Genomic DNA, 19,453 nt, shown 5'->3' with positions numbered 1-19,453 from the left:
CATATTGCTTTAGGTGTTTGATAAGTTAAATCCAGTGAACAAAGTCCAAGACTGATCTTCCTTACGAGAATTCTGCCCTTCACTAAATAATTAGATTGAAGCTTTGTAGTTCTTTAAAATAGTTCCTCTTTCATTATTTTTTTTCTACTGAAAATTGTGATTTAACTTTTTTATTTTAAAGGGATATTTGTGTTTGCAGTGATATCCCAGGAGTGACAGGTGTAGGACTCTCAGGGATTTAGTCACATTTTGCTAGTTTTACACTCATAGGTGTAGAAATTATTTAGGATAATATGAATATCCAGAGGAGTGGGACAGGATAAAAATGTTTCAAAGCATAAAACTTGAGAGAGTAAGAAGGGATGGGTGTGGGGGATGGTCTTGAAGGCTCAGCCATCTGTTTTGCTTTGGTGAATGTGCATATGTGTATGGGAGGCTAGGTGGGAGAGGGTCTAGACTTAGAATCAGGAGTCCTACATTCTTTTAAAAATAAAGTAAAGGAAAAATGTCTGAATGATTCTAATGCATCTGTTCTAGTGCTGGTCCTCTGACAGGGGATAAGATGTTGCCTCTTCCACAGAAATTTGACTCATAATGTGAGCCTGGACAAATCATTTGACTTCACAGTAACGTCAGGAGACTAGACTTTTTTTTTTTTTAATTTTAATTTTTCAATTTTTTTTAAAATTTATTTTTTACATCTTTATTGGAGTATAATTGCTTCACAATGGTGTGTTAGTTTCTGCTTTATATAAAACAAAGTGAATCAGCTATACATATATCCCCATATCCCCTCCCTCTTGCATCTCCTTCCCACACTCCCTATCCCACCCCTCTAGGTGGTCACAGAGCACTGAGCTGATCTCCCTGTGCTATGCAGCTGCTTCCCACTAGCTATCTGTTTTACATTTGGTAGTGTATATATGTCCATGCCACTCTCTCACTTCATCCCAGCTTACCCTTCTCCCTCCCTGTGTCCTCAAGTCCATTATCTATGTCTGTATCTTGATTCCCGTCCTGCCCCTAGGTTCTCCACGACCATTTTTTAAAAAATTCCATATATATGTGTTAGCATACGGTATTTTTTTTTTCTCTTTCTGACTTACTTCACTCTGTATGACAGACTCTAGGTCCATCCACCTCACTACAAATGATGACTTTATGGTTTTTTAAATATGCCTGAAATCTGATCTTGGGGCATTTGTGAAAGGGGGAGAATGAAGGGTTTTGTGACTGTAGGTTGGTTGTATGAATACAAATTTCAGACTGTTGTTATCAGCAGCTTACAGATTCCCCACTTTCTCCATTCCAAATCCCACCCTGCTTGAATCACTGCCCACCTGTGTAAACACAACAGAATCAGAGAATGGGGTTATGGGAGGAGGTAGGACTAGCTGACCCTCCTCTTTCTAACCTTCATCAGCTTGAAAGGTTTCCTGTAGTCTGTGTTCACCGCTGCACATTCATACTTCTCTGGAATGAGAAAACACTCATTTTGGGGGGCTAGTCTCCAGAAATATATCGATTACTGTTTCCAGTTTCTCAAAGAGAAAACAGAATCGTTTTATTAATCTGACACATAACAAACCTGAAAAATAGTCCTGGAGTGGAAGCTCATTCATTCCACTAACAAGGAAGCAGCTAATGAGAAATTTGAATTTTAGAATACTTTTAAATTGGAAATTTGAATGCTAAAAAGTGATATTGAAAATCTAATATAAGGAGTAGTGGCGTGTAGAGTTTTTTTTTTTTAGAAGACAACCGTTATGAGTAAAAACTGTGATGTCATGGAAATCTTTGAATATGACTTGAAAATTCTTCTCAACCAGTTTATTTTAGCTAAGTGTTTTAATTCAGTATTGTTTACATAACTTGTTTAGTGATTTTCTTTTCTATTTTTTCATGTTCCTTTTTTTGCCAATTAGTATGATTCCAGTCATAGGGTTTTAACTTAATGTACATTTTCCATTTGTTTCTTATTTATATTTTCTTATTGTACATGGAGGTACATATATTATTTGTTAATTTGTTTGTTTTTGCTAAGTCATAGCATGGTCCCTTCTCTACTCTGTAGAACCAAATGAAAATGAAAGAGATACACTAACATAGAAGGCAGTGTGACTTTTTAATATAGAGTCACAAGAGGGCCACCAAGTGAATCCTGGAGCTACTTGGAGTCCTTGTTCTTTTAAATAAAACTTAGACAATATATGAATACTTTAATGGAACTATAGTTAAGACCTAAAAGATATCTCTTAAAAGAGAATAGTTTTGGAACATGCAGATGATAGGCTTCTGAACTGAATTATTAAGATGTGTAGAGAAATAAGAGTAACTCATGTATTGAGTGAACAGTCAGACTTGGTATGACAGGTTGTGATCACAGTGTCCCTGGTACCGAATGTTCAGATATGGAGATTTTTGTGGTATGTCACTAATTGTGTCACCTCTTTCAGGGTATCCATTACTGTCAGCTGAGAGAGAAGATACAGAAGATGCTCAACAACAGGAAGCTGCCCTGCTGACCAAGTGGCAGAGGATTATGGGCATTAATTATGAAATAGTGGTGGGTTAGCTTCTCCTCCCTAACTTCCTAACTTGTGAACTGTATTTGAGCAGGAAGTTCCTGACAATAATAAAGATGACCGTCATGAAGAGTCTTAGAGAAGTAGCAAACGCCCAGGGGTTTTTTCAAGTCTTAGAGAAGTAACAAACGCCAAGGGCTTTTTTCAAAGACCTAAATGTGCTGATTCAGATATTTAAAAATTTCAAGTTGGAGAGTAACCAAGGAGCTGAAGTAAAAATGAGATGGGAGTTTTAGAACTTATAATTCATCAGTATTTCTTACAGTTGTATATATTATTTAGATATTAGGAAATGTTTTTCTGATTCTTATTCCTAGGATTCGTGGAAAGAATCAGAATAGAATGACAGAATTTACTTGAAAATAAAACAAAAATCATCATGCCCTATGTGCAGAACTGTAATTTGCTATTTCTTCCTTATCACTCTTATGCTTTTACTCTCCTTGAGGGTTTTTATTCTGCATGCTTTTCTTTGTTTCACTTATGCCATAGTGAGCATTTTGTTTATTAAAGGTTTGCATACCTAGGGTAGCAGTTGTGATCTGCTATTTTAAAAAGAGGTTTAACAAAGTAGACACAAATTATGAATCTTTAGGTATATAGCAGCAACTTTCAGGAATTTCCAAAGGAACAATAAAATACTAGGTTAGGTAAAATTTTTCATATTGCTTATAATATTCAAGTAACTGTAGATTAGAAGCGATAAAGCACAACAGATAATGACATATAATATAAGTAATAACTAACATTTATTGAGTACTTTGTGCCAAGTAGTATTCTTAGTTTTTAATACTCATTACAAAGTTGTTTTTTTTTTTAAACACTCAAGATGGTTAACAGTCAAATGAGATTTGAGTAAGTACAGCTGCTGTTACCATTTTAAATTGAGTCAAGGAAAAAATACAACAAAGTCCAGCTTAACTGTAGTTAATTTAGCAGGAAAGGAAAGTTGGGAGATTCCTTCTGTGGGGTGGGGTTAGCGTGACTGGCACGAATAACTGAGGCTGCACTCCTTCAGGCGCTAACTGAATAGTGAAGAGCGCCCTTTCCCCAGCCATTTTCTCACAGAGATCAGACCCAAGACCATGGACTTTTAACTGCTCTTTGTGCACATGCTCTCTTGGTGGCACTTCCATTAATATGTCAAGCGTGGGATTTTACTATAAGTAAGAAAGAACTAAGCTATTTATAGGTCTTCATTAAACTCCAGGTAAATATTGACATAGATCTGGACTTCAAATTATTTTCTATGTAGTTATACAGCAAAAATGAAGTTACAGGAGGAGTAGTAGAGAGAAGGATTGATGGACATTTAAATGGGGACCTGGAGAGCTGCTCGGAGGAAGTGATACCTAAATTGGATTTTAAGAAGTAGAAGGATTTCATCCAGCATTAGATTGCAAAGTCAGATAGTGCAACATCTAGTATTAACCCTGTGCTTGTTATCATTAAGATTTGAAAAAGATCTCTTATAATTCAACATTTTTCTCAGTCCTTTTATCCCTCAGTTTCCTTAACTATAAAATAAAGGGGATAAAGCAGATCATCTTTAGTATACTTTCTGATTTTAATATTATAATGAATGGACTCTTTGTGAAAATGGTGAATTCCTAACATTTTTCATTATTTAGTGTAACAGTAGGAAATAGAAAGTTTATTCTCCTGTTTTAAGCTTTGATTCACTTTTAAAGGCAAGTGTTGTCCCCTTGATACAGTGTATGGTCCAGAGCCTGGGCTCTAGGTTCAGACTGCTGAGGTTCAAAGCACTTTTGTAGCTGTGTGACTCTGTTGAAGGTAACCTCTCAGAACCTTGTTTTCCAATTTGGGAAGCAAGGATAGACATTGTACCTATTTATGAGAACTAAGTGAGATAATCTGTGTAATGGGGTTAGCACAGTCCTGGCACACGGGAACTGCTAAGGATGCGCCTTTTCTATCCTGTTGTTTGAGCTCAGACTTTTGATTTTATCTGTGGTCACTCTGATTACCCTCTATCTGTTATCAGCACCCGTAGGCACTGCAAAGTGTCTTGGGTGCTTGCATCTGGCTACTTCGTTTTGGTTTGTGTTGGTTCAAGAAACTGATAGATATCAACACTCTTTCCAAGGCAAAGCTCTAAACGTTTGCCGCTTTACAATAAGGGTTTTGAAGCTTTTGTAAGAAACTTGACCTTTTAGGGAGTGAACATAAAATACATACAGGAGAAGAAAATAACTGAAAGAATATTAAAAATTGTGATGATTTTTCTTGTTTCAGGTGGCCCATGTGAGCAAGTTCAGTGAGAACAGTGGGTTGGGGATAAGTCTGGAAGCAACAGTGGGCCATCATTTTATCCGATCTGTTCTACCGGAAGGTCCTGTCGGACACAGTGGGAAGCTTTTCAGTGGAGATGAGCTATTGGAAGTAAGCAGCTATTTCATTTTCCCCTTTGTAAATAAAATTTTGAAAAGGCTGTGGGAGGCTTAATGTGGTGAATAAGTAAGTTCTTATTTAAAATTTCTCCTCCAAAGTGTACTTGAGAAAGATAGGCAAGTAAAACTCCAGCCAAAGCAGAAATTTCAATCTGTATGTACATTGATCTTACCTAATTCCTTGCGTGGTGTTTGTTTGTTTGTTTGTTTTAGGGCCGGAGAACTATAAAAAACTTTTCTTTAAAAATTTTGAAACATTCACTTTTTAGAATAGGTAATATATTCACATGTTTCAAAATCACAAATACAAAGATATACTCCAGTGAAGTCTCTTTTCTGTCCCAGTCCACTCAGTTCTCATCACGCTTCATTAGGTGTAACTGCTTATCATTGGTTCTATGCAATCTTCCAGATATTTTTCATGAATAAGTAAGAAAATTTGAATATATTTGCTTCTCCCCCTTTTAATAACATACTAGCATATAATACATGCCATTTTCTATCTTCATTTTTTTCATAATGAAGATAATAATGATTATTATGATATATCATTTAAAGAAAATGATATAACATATCATTTTGATATAATGATATAACATATAATGATATAACATATCATTATGTTATATAATAATGATATAACACATCATTTAAAGAAAACTTCACCTTTTCCCTTTATCCTTTGGGAATGATTTTATTAACTCTCCCTTTCCAAACTATTACACTGGCATATGAAACATGGGTGAAAGCTAGTGATTTTCCTGTGAGTGCTTTAGAAGTCCAATTCCAACAAGACTGTAGTGTTGCGTGTAGATTGTTTTAGGAAACACCACTACAGATCCAGCTATCGTTCTCAGCACAGCAGAGCCATGGTTATCCCCTGAGTACAGTTTATATTTATGTAATAAAAAAAATGGTTTTGAAAGTAGCCATGTTAGGAAATGTTCTTTCTTGGCCCACTTTTCTTTTTGCACAGGTGAACGGCATAACTCTACTTGGGGAGAATCACCAGGATGTGGTGACTATTTTAAAAGAACTGCCTATAGAGGTGACAATGGTGTGCTGTCGTCGAACGGTGCCACCCACCACCCCGTCAGAGTTGGAGAGCCTGGACTTATGTGACATTGAACTAACAGAAAAGGTACCAGGTTTGCAGATATAGGAGACTAATCTGAATGTATAATGGAAAGGTTAAATGTTATTTAAAAAATTTTAAGCCTTTTTTCTCTTATTTGATATTTGATTTCCTCACAAATCCTGTGGCTTATGGGATAGACCTTGGAGTCAGACAGACGTGGGTTTGAATCAAGCTTGGCACTTACTAGCTCTGCAACCTTGGGCAAGTCACTTCATCTTTCTGAATCTCACTTTTCTCCTGTGTAAAATATGAGTCTTGATGCCTATCCTAGAGGGTTGCTCTGTAGGTTAAATATGATATATAATGATATTAGGTATTACTGTGCATGTGTGCTTGTATAATTTATTCACACTATTCCTATGAATTAGACACTCGTTCCCCTTAACAGAAAATTGAAATATGAAAGTAGTGAGTATGTGGTACATATGTAGTAGAAGATACTTTTATGTAACCTCCCCAGCCCAGCGCTTGTCACAGGCGTGGTAAGAATAGGGGAGAATAAGAAACATAATTCCAAATTGTGTAGAAGTCAGTCTAGCACCATACATATCCAAATACATTTTATGTGGTGTAATGGTATTTATTATTATAATAAAGCAGGTGGACGGATTTGCATCCATGGTTCTACTGTGCAATAATTGATAAAAAGCAACGATAGTATTTAAACTAACATTTCATCATCAAAAGCACATTTTTCCTATCTAATGTGGAACCAGATTCACTTTAGTATATTTTTACTAAAAGAAGCTAATGTTTTGAACCCCTGTGCCAAGTGCTTTTTAAATGTTACCTCACTTAATCCTCAAAAATTCTATGAGATGGGTAAGTGTGAAGCCCAGGTTAAGAATGCCGCTCAAAGCAACACAGATGAAAAATCATAGAGACAGTCTTCAAGCCAAGGCCAATCTGACTTCAGATCTCGTCCTGCCATTGTGCATGTTAATTTATTAATGAAATAATCACGTGTACAGCTCACAGGATTTTAGAACCCTTATTTGCCTAGAGTACAGAACTTTTACATAGCCACTTCCTCTTGAATTGTTCTTATTTATCATAAGAATTATTTTTCTTTAATATCAAAATAGCTTCACATTTTTTTTTTCTAACGATAGACGTGATAACAGACACTGATGAAAAAAGTCAAAATCACCCACCATCATGCTGCCGAGATGTAATCACTATGTATTTTTATAGGAGCTCTTTGAACCATACATTTTAAATGCCTATTACAAGTTAGATATTTCTGACTTGCTACTTTAATTCATAATGGTTTCATGAGAAGCTGTTGCTACTCATATGTGCATGTTTTATTCTGGACAGATGCTGGGAATCTTTGTTTTCCTTGTAGTGTTTGTGTGTGCATCTGTGGATCTAGTGCGTCTGAAATAAGAGCTGTCTGGTCTGTTTATCCAGCCTCATATAGATCTAGGTGAGTTTATCGGGTCCTCGGAGACAGAGGATCCTGTGCTGGTGATGACCGATGTGGGTCAGAATGCAGAGGAGGTTCAAGGACCTTTGGCCATGTGGGAAGCCAACGTTCAGAACATAGAGCTGGAGAAAGGGAGCAGAGGACTTGGTTTTAGCATTTTAGATTATCAGGTAAATATATGCTACTTTTAACAATTTTTTTAAAAAAAGATGACAGATACTAAACATATATTGTTAATAGCAGAGAAAAAGCAGATAATACTGCTTAGATTTGTCAAAGATGTATTCTTGTTTCTAGTAAGTCTTTCAGAATAATAATTTATATGATTAATTGATTATCGTAAAGCATTTCTTTTGACATTGAATTCTTTGAGCTCTTTTATATTTCAGCTCTTGGAAGTTTGAAGAGTATGCAGAATACTTTTTAGGAATGTTATAGAAATACAGTCTTTCTGTTCCTTTGGGGAATATGCCTAAATTATTTTTATTTCCTTGCTCTTAACTGATGGTTCATATTTGAGTGGTAAGACAGAAACTTTAAATACTTACTTCTTTTGTTAGAAGTGAATGATAGGCTTATAATTGGATATATTGTAAATTCTAATATTCTTATTATTTGACCAAACTTAGGAATAATCTTAAATTGGTTAGATGTAGCCTGCATCCTCATGTTGTGTTCTGTGTTGAGTAACTGAGGGCGTGCGAACGCCAGTCTGATGAAGTGCAGCTGCTGTTCCTCATTAATTAATACTGAGCTGGAAAGCCATCTCAGATGACTCCAGGGAGTTGTGTTCTTTCTAGGGCCTGGTTCTGGAGTCTTGTTCTAATATTTCTGTGTATCTGAAGACACTGCATCACCAAATATGATATGGCCTCCTTCTGTATTTCTTCATTTCAAAAACAGGCCCTTCCCTCACTATACTCACATCTACCAATGGCCCACAATACTATCATCTTATCAATAAACGCTGCTGTTAATAATTCATGGATCTCAGATGATAGTTATAAAATTGAACAGTTTATCAAAAGTTAAAGTTATAATTTTACAGTTACCTGTATAATTTAAGAGGTCTACTTGGGAACCATGGAAAAGTGAGGGTGCCACTGTTTAGCGTAGACTTTTCCTAAACTCTTTCAAATGGATATATCCTTCACCCAGATAATTCACTGGGAGTGTTGTATCAAATTCTTAAAAGACACTTGGAACAGTTACCCATCTGTTACAATTCAGAGTGTACAACCTGTAACAACATTTTTAAGTGTAGAAAGGAGCTGCCTTCTCTTTCCTTTTTCGTTCTGCCAGGATCCAGTTGACCCAGCAAGCACTGTGATTGTAATTCGTTCTCTGGTGCCTGGTGGTGTCGCTGAAAAGGATGGACGACTTCTCCCTGGAGATCGACTCATGTTTGTCAATGACGTTAACTTGGAAAACAGCAGTCTCGAAGAAGCTGTCCAGGCACTGAAGGGTGCACCGTCAGGAACTGTGAGAATAGGAGTTGCCAAGCCTTTACCCGTAAGAATTCAGATTTTGCTGATTTCTTTTTATTTGCAAACAGTATTGGCATTCAGGCTTTTATCTTCAGGTGTTCTCATGATTGAATCACGACTTTTGGTACTTTTCATCAACATGGTTATTGGCTCCATGAGTGTAAAGATTTAATTTTGAGTAATATTTTTGAAAAGAGTAAAGGGCAGAAAACAGCCAGGAAGTTCAGAAATAAATTTAAAACTTAGCATTCTGTGGTTTACTTTTCACCTTTTTTATTCCAAGATAAGGTCATGATCAATATAGAATCAAGTATTTTCTAAGAAATAGGCTTTAAAATAATCTATACCACTATGGTGGCATATTAGAGAAATTAATAGCATTAACAACTGACAGTGGAATCTTTAATTATGGTGGAAGAAAGTAGAATCTCTGTCAGAGTGGGTTAAGTTCCTATATTCTAGTGACTTCAATACATTTGTTGTCTAATTACTACAGAGCAAGAAATTGAAATTTCCAATGTGGGTTCATCAGCTTATAGCTCTCCTCCTAGGAGGGAATTACCTTCATGTTATTAATTACTGCAATATAAAAACAACTAATAAATTCATGCTACATAATGTCAGTATGCTTATTAGGTATAGTGATTGCAGCATAGCACTTATCACTGAATTGCAATGAAATATTAGAGACAATCTCAGTATTCGGTTTTTTTCAGTGTATAAAATATTTTAAGTGAAAGGGCAAATACACATTTTCTTAAGAAAACACATGCATAGATGCATTTGCATAAACATCAAATGAAGATTTGTTGACTTTGTCAGAGAGTTTGTTCAAATTGTAAGCTTGTTAATATATTTTAAATGTTTATTAAATTTTTCATTCTTTGCTCTTTATTCTACAATAAATTTCTGTAACCTATGAAAATATATTCATGAAAACACAAAGAAAGGGAGGGAAAGAGGAAGGGAAGAAGGAAGAGCATGTTAAGCAAACCTCAATCAAACCAGGATTATAGAAATCAGAACAAGAGATCAGTACAACGGGGAGTGTAAGAATGAAGATAGGCCATTATGGGACTCTACATGTTCATTAAGATTGACCATACATTTGGTTCCGGTCTTTCTGTTACACAAAGAAAATGGCAAACGTGACTAAATATATGTTTTTTACTGCCCTTATCGGGAAACCATGCCACTTACTCAGAAGCAATCTTTTTTTTCCTGGGTAGATCCAAAGTAAGTTTCTTTCATAAGAGTATTTAATATTTCAAATTTAATACGCATTGCAGTATATGATGAATATCTCTTTTACATAAAGTGAGTTTTACTGACCATTAAACTCTTATGTGTGGGAAAAGAAGATAAACATTTTTTCTCTAAAATATTTCTGCATGTATTGGTGATATAGGCAAGACAATCTAAATATTTTAGCCTGTTTTATCTGAGATTGTAATAAGAATGCTAGGTTTTCGGTCACTGTGATCATGGTTATAATTTGATATCTCAGGAGTGCAATTTAAGCATGTTGTGTACATACAGAGTTGGTGGTGGTGGTTGTCTTTTAAAGCCGTGCTAAATTAAGAGACTTCACTGTAAGGTTCACTAACTTTCCTTGTCAAGGAAATTACATTCTTTAAAATAATATTCTAGTAAGGGATGACAGAGAGAAATTGGTCCTTCTTTTTAATGTTTTGTTTTTCTTCATCTTCTTTTATGTATTAACACCTAAAAGTTGCCTTCTTTCTATATTAAGAAGTCATTGTTTAACCAAATATTTGGCAAGTAAAAATGACCAGAAGATTATTATAATATAAGAAATTACTGATTTTGAATATCTTTTATAAGAAGGATGAAGAAATTGGTAGAAAGGGATTCTCATCTAACAGATGATGTTGGTATTGGAATAAACATCCTCATTGTATCTTAAAATATAAAACTGTTAAATATGAATATTTATCATATTCTGTGCTCATCATTTATGTTAAAGTTGTATGTTTATTATGACTTTATTATTTGAAAACATTATTTGAAAACTTTCCTGTTTTTTCCTCTCCTCCCCTTACTTTTTCTCCCCTCACCCTCTGTCTTCCCTTTCCCTCCCTCTTTCCTGTTCTCTCTCTTTTTCATGAACTCATCCTCAAACACTGGGCTTCATTCTCCCTGCAGCTTTCACCAGAAGAGGGTTATGTTTCTGCTAAGGAGGATTCTTTTCTCTACCCACCACATTCCTGCGAGGAGGAAGGGCTGGCTGACAAAGCCCTCTTCAGGGCTGACTTGGCTCTGGTTAGTGGCCACAGCTTATCAAGCTTTCCTTCAAAATCTTATGTGTCTTATTTTTGCTTTTCAAAATATTCTAAAGTCTTGCTGTATTGTTCGTTATGTTTTGGAAAACTGGGCATTTTGCTCTAATTTCATACTTGGGCATCTCCAGGCATTCTTTAACTGTTTTCAGTATTCATTCATATATCAGTTGTTTGGCTTCTTTTTAATGAGGTAACAGGTATATTATTTCATTAGATGTTAATAAAGTGAAAAATGACATAAATTGGTTCAGTTATTGATTAAGAGCGCAAAAGCTTCCAAAAGAGGCAGAACTCATGTTTCCTATGAATACATGTATGTTAACATTACTGATTTACCAGAAACTTTTAAATTAAAATTTTATTTTTACTTGATCTATATAAAATCATTCATTGTAATAAACATATTTAGGGACCACTGGGGGCCACTTTGTTAGGTAAATACATGATTCTTCATCCTGAGAACCTTATTGTCTGGTAGAAGAGCTAACACTGTGTTAACAGTTAAAATATAAAACTAAATACCAGATATAAATATACACGTGACATTTATACAATATAAGTGTAACAAATTACACATCCTATTCCTAGTACTTCCACCATTGAAGTCAGGTTCCTGACCTAAATTTTTCTGGGGAGAAACATTGCTCAGTGTAACTAGAAAGGAATATATATATTCTTTTTTTTGCGGTATGCGGGCCTCTCACTGCTGTGGCCTCTCCCGTTGCGGAGCACAGGCTCCAGACGCGCAGGCTCAGCGGCCATGGCCCACGGGCCCAGCCGCTCTGCGGCATGTGGGATCTTCCCGGACCGGGGCACGAACCCACGTCCCCTGCATCGGCAGGCGGACTCTAAACCACTGCGCCACCAGGGAAGCCCAGGAATATTTTTAATACATGTTTTAGTGGTGTTGGACTAGTGAGAGGTTTAGAACCTGTGAAATTCTCCATTAGTTATTTATAACCAATTGTGCACATCGTGCTTTAAACTGGAGTATGAATTATTTCTTTGATTCCTATAATCCTAGTGTTGAAGGAGATAGTTCTTCAGTATTAAAATACTAATAATACTTCTATTAGTATTTTTCAACTGTCAGCTCCTGAATTAGCCATTTGGAAAGTTTTGGTGTATATTGTAATCAGTGCAATAATTTCACATTATAATATTTAGCATACCAGGTAACATTTGGCTCTATTCCCCGTGGGCATTATTACCACTTCAAAACTGGATCGCTTAGAATGCTATGAACTACATAAAGTACTATGGTATAAATGTATTAAATAGTACCCAGCTATAGTAAATTATTTTTGAAATGTTGTAGGACACAAATATATCACTGTCTCTAGAAGTGCCCCAAGAAACAATTTTCTCTGTAGATTTTACATGGCATATTTGAATGTTCTTAAATAAATGCCAGTCAAAAAGAAAAATTAGACCCACTTTTAAGTGAGTTTAACATCTTACAACGGTAATAGCTATGTAATCTTGTGTTGGTCATTCAGTCTCTCTGGGCCCTAGTGTTTTAATCTCTAAAATAATTAAATGAATTGATTATTTGGATCTCTCTTAAGATTCTAAGGCATCAACGATAAGCATACAAATTGTTCTTAGGTACTCTTAAATATTTATTATAGTCCGTGACACTCGGCTTAGTTAATACTATCTAGATAGCAAAAGTTAAAGATTTACTATTTAGATTGTTGTACATAATGTGCATCTGTAAAGGGTAAACCTCCACATAGTCAGTAGTAACTTTGAACATGTATTTAAAATATATTATTAGAGAGAGGGTCACTTTAAAATGCCCAACCTGTATTCTTAATCAGGTTTTTGCAAGAATGTGACCTGGTATAATGTTATGATACTTTTCTTGGCTAAACATGTAAGTCGAAATCACAAAGAAATAGAACATACGGGTTTTGGCCATTAATTCAAATACTGGTAATATTAGAGAAAGGTAGTATTTACATCATTTCTGTCTGTGTAACTGTGAGTGATTTGTAAGAAGAGCTACAAGCTCATCATGACTTAATTGTTTCACTTGGTTCTGCGACAGAAAATAGTAATAAGATTTTTTTATAAAATGTTGTGAAATTGTCTAGCTCACTCTTTCTGAGTTTTCCATCAGTAGACATTTATAACTTACAGCTTCACTATAACCAGATCATAATAAGGTCCCGTGTTTGTTAATATAATTTCACCATGAAATCATAGATATTATTTTTGATTTCCAGTGATCACCATAAAATTCTGGACCTGTAACTTGAATGGTTTTAAAATCTAGTTAAAGGATAATTTAAACAAAATATATTGTTTTTTGAGCTTTACAAATAGATAATTGCTTAGCTGCCTTGTTGAATAATAATTTATTTTAGTTGAATAGGAAAAGTGATGATCTCATTCATTTTAATATAAAATTCTAGGAGTTTGGGCAGCCACTTTTTAAAAAAAAATGTGAAGTTGAAAAAAGTATGTTTTTAATTTATGGAAATATTTATACTTAGAATTGCTCCAAGCCCTTTGTAAATTGTTACCTTTTGCCCTTTTATTGATGGAATAAAGTAATCTTCTGTGCTAGCACCAGTTTGTCCTTGTTCTGTTGCATTAGTTAGTTTCTGATATGTTGAAGAGGGTGAGGAGGTCATGTAGAAAATAGAATAGACAAAAGAATGAAAGCAGTATGCCCTTTAGTCTCAAGTGGAGACTGTCATATATGTATCAGAACAGAATTCCCAATGATATTATTGTTTTTATTCCTAGGTGGACACAAATGATGCTGACTTAGCAGATGAATCTGCCTTTGAGTCTCAGTACTCTCCTGATAACGACAGTATCTACTCCACTCAAGCCTCTATTTTATCTCTTCACAGCAGTGCTTGTAGTGATAATCTGAATTTTGGTCCCTCCCTTCCATCTTCTCCTCCCAAGGTACAAAGGAAATGCCATTTTATTTATGGGAAAACTTTGTGCGTAATTTCCCAGAGGTCATTGTTAGTGGGGTGTTTTGGGAGGGGTATGTTAGAGACATTATGTTTTTCCAGTCAGGGATTCATTATCAGATTAAAGTGCAGTTTCCTTTAGGTAGTGTTAATTGGGTATCTTGTAGACTCCAAGGGACTATTTAAATCTAGGTTCTGTGATACAGTGTGATAGGCACAAAGGTTCAAAACTTTGCTTAGGATTTGCATGTTAGACAGAAAAATTTTAATGAAATGTATTTCTCAAATTGTGTTCTTGGCGGTGTCTACCTTGGAAAAATTACAAGAGTTACTTTATTTTCTTAATGGTTTTAAAGCTGACTTTCATAGAAAGTTGGACAGTAAAATATTCCTTTCATTAATTTAATATTTATTAGCTAAGTTAAAGTTAATGCTGTCTTACGTTTTTATATAAAATGATGCCAAAGAATACTTTATATAAAAACCCCCAGTGAATGGCAAAATTATGTTTAAGTCACTGGATGCGAATGGAGAATTTAGCTACTATTTGACATGTCTGTGCCATCTAAATTTTAGAAATAGATTATTGGTGTAAGTGCCCCACCCAATGCTATTTATTTTCTTGATGACACACTCTATAATGTTTATTAAGTAATATTTTAAAACTTATCCAGTCTTTTGGGTGTGGAATGATATCTTACTGTTTGAATTTGGAGCTCCTGATTACTGGTGAGGTTGAACAGGTTTTCCTGTATTGGCCATCTGGTTTTCACTTCCACCAATGGCCTCTTCATATCTTTTGGCCATTTTTGTGTGGAGTTGCTTGTCTTTCTGTTGATTAGTTGGAGTTGTTTATATTTTCTCAGAATTGATATAAAGAGCAATTCGGTGTATATTTATGAGTATATGTGTGAGTGTGTATACTTTAAAAATCTGAAAATGTGTGGGAATGATTTCTTTCAACTTCAGGAAAGAAGTTATTCTTGGAGAAAAAATAAAGCATGGGAATTAGCTCTATCTGTAACACATTATATCCTTTAAGAAGAAAGAGAGATTGAAGAAAATATGCCAAAATATTAATGTCTGTTAAATCTGGGCAAAGGGTTCATATATGGTTATATTTTCCTGTGTTGGAAATATACTGTAAATAAATATAAAAATTAAGATAAAAGACTGAATAATAATTCTTTCTTAAATATATGAAATATATGTTTTTCATGTAAATTCAGTGGGAAGGGAATCTGTATTTATGTATAAGTTGAAAAGTGGAATTTCCATAGGCCTTGGGCAGTTTTCCTCCTTTCCTGATTAACAGGTAACTTTTTGGCCAGAACATTTTCAAAGCATTTTCTTTCATGTTCAAGGTGCACCTGTTACCCTTGTAAATGATGCTGGGTAATCTCCTTGAATTAGTTTGCAAGGTATAATCTTGAATAGAGCAGCTGTTCCTCTCTCACCACACCTGAGACTGTCTATCTGACTGAGTACTTGTCTGGAACATATTCCATCTTTACTGGCCTCAGGGCTGGAAGCTGAGTTCATCTCCTCATGGAATCTCCTAATCTGCAGCATAGCACACTCCTTCTTGCCAGTGGGACAGATTGCATTGTTTACCTTAGTAATTGTTACTTAAAGGGATTACACAATCTGGATACTGAGAAGCATATATTTTACAGGGCAAATGCTGGCTGTATGCAGCACAACGTATTGGCTTACTGAAGTCTGTTTGTCGTTTTTTTTTTTCTTTTCATTAAACAGTTTACTCTTTTGTTGAAGCAAATTTTGGCAAGCTGGCCTATTAACTGAAATATTTAAACTACAAAACAACAAAGAAGATATTAATGAGGGTGTTTTAAAACACATTGTGAAACTCCTGTGTGCTTTCGGTTTTCTTAGAAAGTAGGGCTGTTTGTGTATCATGGTAAAGCTCTGCAACTTTTTTTTTTGGCTTGTTTGTTTTTGTATTTGTTTTGTGGCATTTTTTTAGTACCTAGATATTTTACTGGAAAAATGAAAAAATTAGATGATTCATTCATCTTCCTATTACTTTGCACTAAATTTATTTTAAAAAGAATGACAGTTTGTTACAGAATATAGAGTAGACCATTTTTCTTAAAGAAAAGTGAGCTTACTTTGGAATTCTTTAATTGATAAAATCATACCATGTATGATACTTAAGAAAAACAAAGAAGCTTCCATACAGATTTGAAAGAAGGATATAATAGAGTGTGAGGATCTCAGTGATTCCTCAGGCTTTTGACTTTGCTAATTATGTAATAATCTCGTAGCCTTAAATGGTGGCTGGAAATGCACAAATAATTTTACCTCTCTCCTTTACCTTGATGAGAAGCCTTTGGACCATTGCTAGGTATGCTACTGGAAGCTCCAAGAGCTGATCACCCAGAGCAGGGACTCATCATGGAGGGAGGTCTTCCCCCTAAGGGTACAGCCTGGGCCATGACAGCTGCTTAGACGGCATAGGGCTGTAGGCATATGGTAGACATCCTTTGCACAAAGTTCTCCCATTTGGGGGATCATTCTGCTTTTTTTTTTTTTTAAAGGAGTTATATTTGCTTAATTTGATTAATTATCATTTAAGGACTTAAGGGAAACAACCATTACTCAAGAATCTGAAAAATATGGCCACTTCAATGGTATTTGGATTAATAGAATCAGGTCACTGAAATGTGGATTTTAAAGGCAAGAAGCCAATGGGTTTTCTCATTATTCTAGGTTTTAACTTTTCGATTAATTTTTTTGTCCCCCTTTCTTTGTCACCCCAAGACATAATAGAATGCAGAAATAATTGTTTTAGAAACTTACTAAATACCTGTAGACTTTCGTTTAAAAGCTCAGTATAGTTTTGGGGAAGAAGATGCTTTCATTTATTTTTCCCTATTTTGGCTTAAAAGTACAGTCAAAAAAGATTCAGTGGCTATGTAATGAATCTCCTCTTCTTATCCACAAGGCCATGCCCGACATTCCCTAGTAAACCCACGTTCTCACTCTTGCTCCAGGGATGAAATGATTACCAGTTTGGTGCATGTCCTGCATTGCTGAATATTGGACCCTCTAGGAAATGCTGTTGTTCCTAGTGCAAGTTGGACTTCATGTTTGTCACGATTGAAACCCCTCCTCATACCTTGCACCCCAAACAAAACTAATGGATTCCATGATTTTTTTAAAAAATCTATATATTTAGAGGAACAAGTCTCCACTTAGTGTTTTACTGGAGCATAAAATATTGCTGCCTTCACATTTAAGTTTAACATGTTGATACCATTTTTTAATTTTTATTTTTTGGAGAAAGGGTTAGTCTCAAAAGCTAATTACATCATTCTAGTCAAGATGCTGAGAGTGATTGTGGAAGTCTTAGTGACAAAACTGCAAGCTCGCAAAGGTATGAAAGATGTTGCCTTTTCCCTCAGTAGGGTAAGAATACAGATAATAAAGGAAGGGTACCTTATCTCAGAAAGAGTGGGAGAACAATTTAAGTTGGAGCAGCTGTGCTTATGATATATTTTTAAAAGTATAGAGGGACTTCTGTGATAGTTATTACTGAAGAAAAGCAGGTTGTGTCCAGTGAATGCTTAAGTATTTAGCTCGTCTATGTAAACATATTCTGTGGGTAAATGATGTGCCCAAGTATAACATTATATGCATTACGCGTAAAAAAAAGAGCTACTTTCAAATATAATTGGCATTTTAATTTAACCTTTCCCCCATTTTCCCTAAGAACAAGAATGTGAAAAAAAGCAGAACAAGAATAGGAGGCACCTATTAATATGGAATTTTGAAAGACTTCAGTTTAGATACCAAGTTGCACTGGGAAACCGTAGTTATTTTTGGACATCTTATGAGGGAAGAACTGCTTTTCTTTTAGATCCATGAGACTTTTAAAAATAAAAGTCGGTTGTTCAGCAACTAGAAATGTTTCTGAAGTAGGCGTATGTTGTCTGCTATGTTGATTAGCTCTTTCTTTTCTATGTGCCGGTGTTAACTCCTTCATGAATAATTCATGGAGATTTCTGTTATATGATTTATAGTAAACCCCAGCTAACAAGGGCAGCTTGACCTCTTTTTGTGATGAAAAGTAGTTTTGATTGTCATCTTTATTTGAGAAGTGGTAGGGATGATTTACTGATAATTATTATAATAATTAATTTAGTAATACAGAAGCTAACCAATTCTCTAGTAAGTACGTTGTTTTGTTTTTTTCATAAGACTAAAATAAAGTTGGTTGAATGAGCCAACAGGTTGTTATTTAGGTTCTAGGAGTGTGGAGGATGATACTTTCTATCCTTTGTTCTTGAGGATTTTAAAGATGGTATTTGCTTATATGATATTCCTACTTGCCTCAGTGCTTTATACGAGGAATATTTGATATTTCCAGAGAGACGAAAACTTGATTGAACAAGAGGAATGTAATAAACTGTGTTGGAGCCATTGATTACCACCTTAGAAAAAAAAGAAAGAGACCCATATCTCACACCACACCCTGAAATAAATTCTAGATGGGTTAATACTGAATCTGCCAACTAACCATTTATAAAATTGGAGAAAAATACTATAAAGCATTTCATTTACTCTGTGCAGAGGAAGGAATTATTAAGCAATATATAAAACCCAGAAGCATAAAAAAATTGACAAATTTGATTACATAAAGAATTTCATAAAAAAATTACATAAACAATTCTTGATCACATAAAGAATTTAATTTCAGCATGTATAGGTATATAACATATACAAACTTAAAAGACAGGTGACAAGGATTTCCCTGGTGGCGCAGTGGTTAGGAATCCACCTGCCAGTGCAGGGGACACAAGTTCGAGCCCTGGTCTGGGAAGATCCCACATGGAGCAGGGCAACTAAGCCTGCGCGCCACAGATACTGAGCCTGCGCTCTAGAGCCCACGAGCCACAGCTACTGAGCCCACGTACCACAACTACTGAAGCCTGCGCACCTAGAGCCTGTGCTCCGCAACGAGAGATGCCACCGCAATGAGAAGCCTGTGCATCGCAACAAAGAGTAGCCCCTGCTCACTGCAACTATAAAAAAGCCCATGCGCAGCAACAAAGACCCAACGCAGCCAAACATAAATAAATAAATAAACTTATTTTAAAAAAAAGACAAGAGACAAACAAGCTTGGAAAATACTTAACAG

General features: G+C 35.3%; 1 protein-coding gene across 7 annotated transcripts in view; it reads left to right on the top strand.

The window, feature by feature from the left end:
* The window catches only part of MPDZ (multiple PDZ domain crumbs cell polarity complex component), a 167,851-nt gene that overhangs the window by 79,457 nt on the left and 68,941 nt on the right, over positions 1 to 19,453 (top strand). For 6 of the 7 annotated variants that reach the window (XM_030877169.2, XM_030877168.2, XM_030877174.2 and 3 more), the window contains 7 exons: positions 2,457 to 2,566; positions 4,842 to 4,988; positions 5,973 to 6,137; positions 7,548 to 7,733; positions 8,866 to 9,075; positions 11,217 to 11,333; positions 14,111 to 14,278. In XM_030877169.2, coding sequence (XP_030733029.2) covers positions 2,457 to 2,566; positions 4,842 to 4,988; positions 5,973 to 6,137; positions 7,548 to 7,733; positions 8,866 to 9,075; positions 11,217 to 11,333; positions 14,111 to 14,278 — 1,103 coding nt within the window. The remainder of the gene's footprint in view (positions 1 to 2,456; positions 2,567 to 4,841; positions 4,989 to 5,972; positions 6,138 to 7,547; positions 7,734 to 8,865; positions 9,076 to 11,216; positions 11,334 to 14,110; positions 14,279 to 19,453) is intronic. The other variant, XM_060300935.1, reaches the window with a different exon arrangement.

This window comes from Globicephala melas, chromosome 6 (genome assembly GCF_963455315.2).
Source record: "Globicephala melas chromosome 6, mGloMel1.2, whole genome shotgun sequence".
NCBI lineage: Eukaryota > Metazoa > Chordata > Mammalia > Artiodactyla > Delphinidae > Globicephala > Globicephala melas.
Note: the sequence above shows the minus strand (reverse complement) of the source record. Positions and strands in the feature narration are given on the sequence as shown.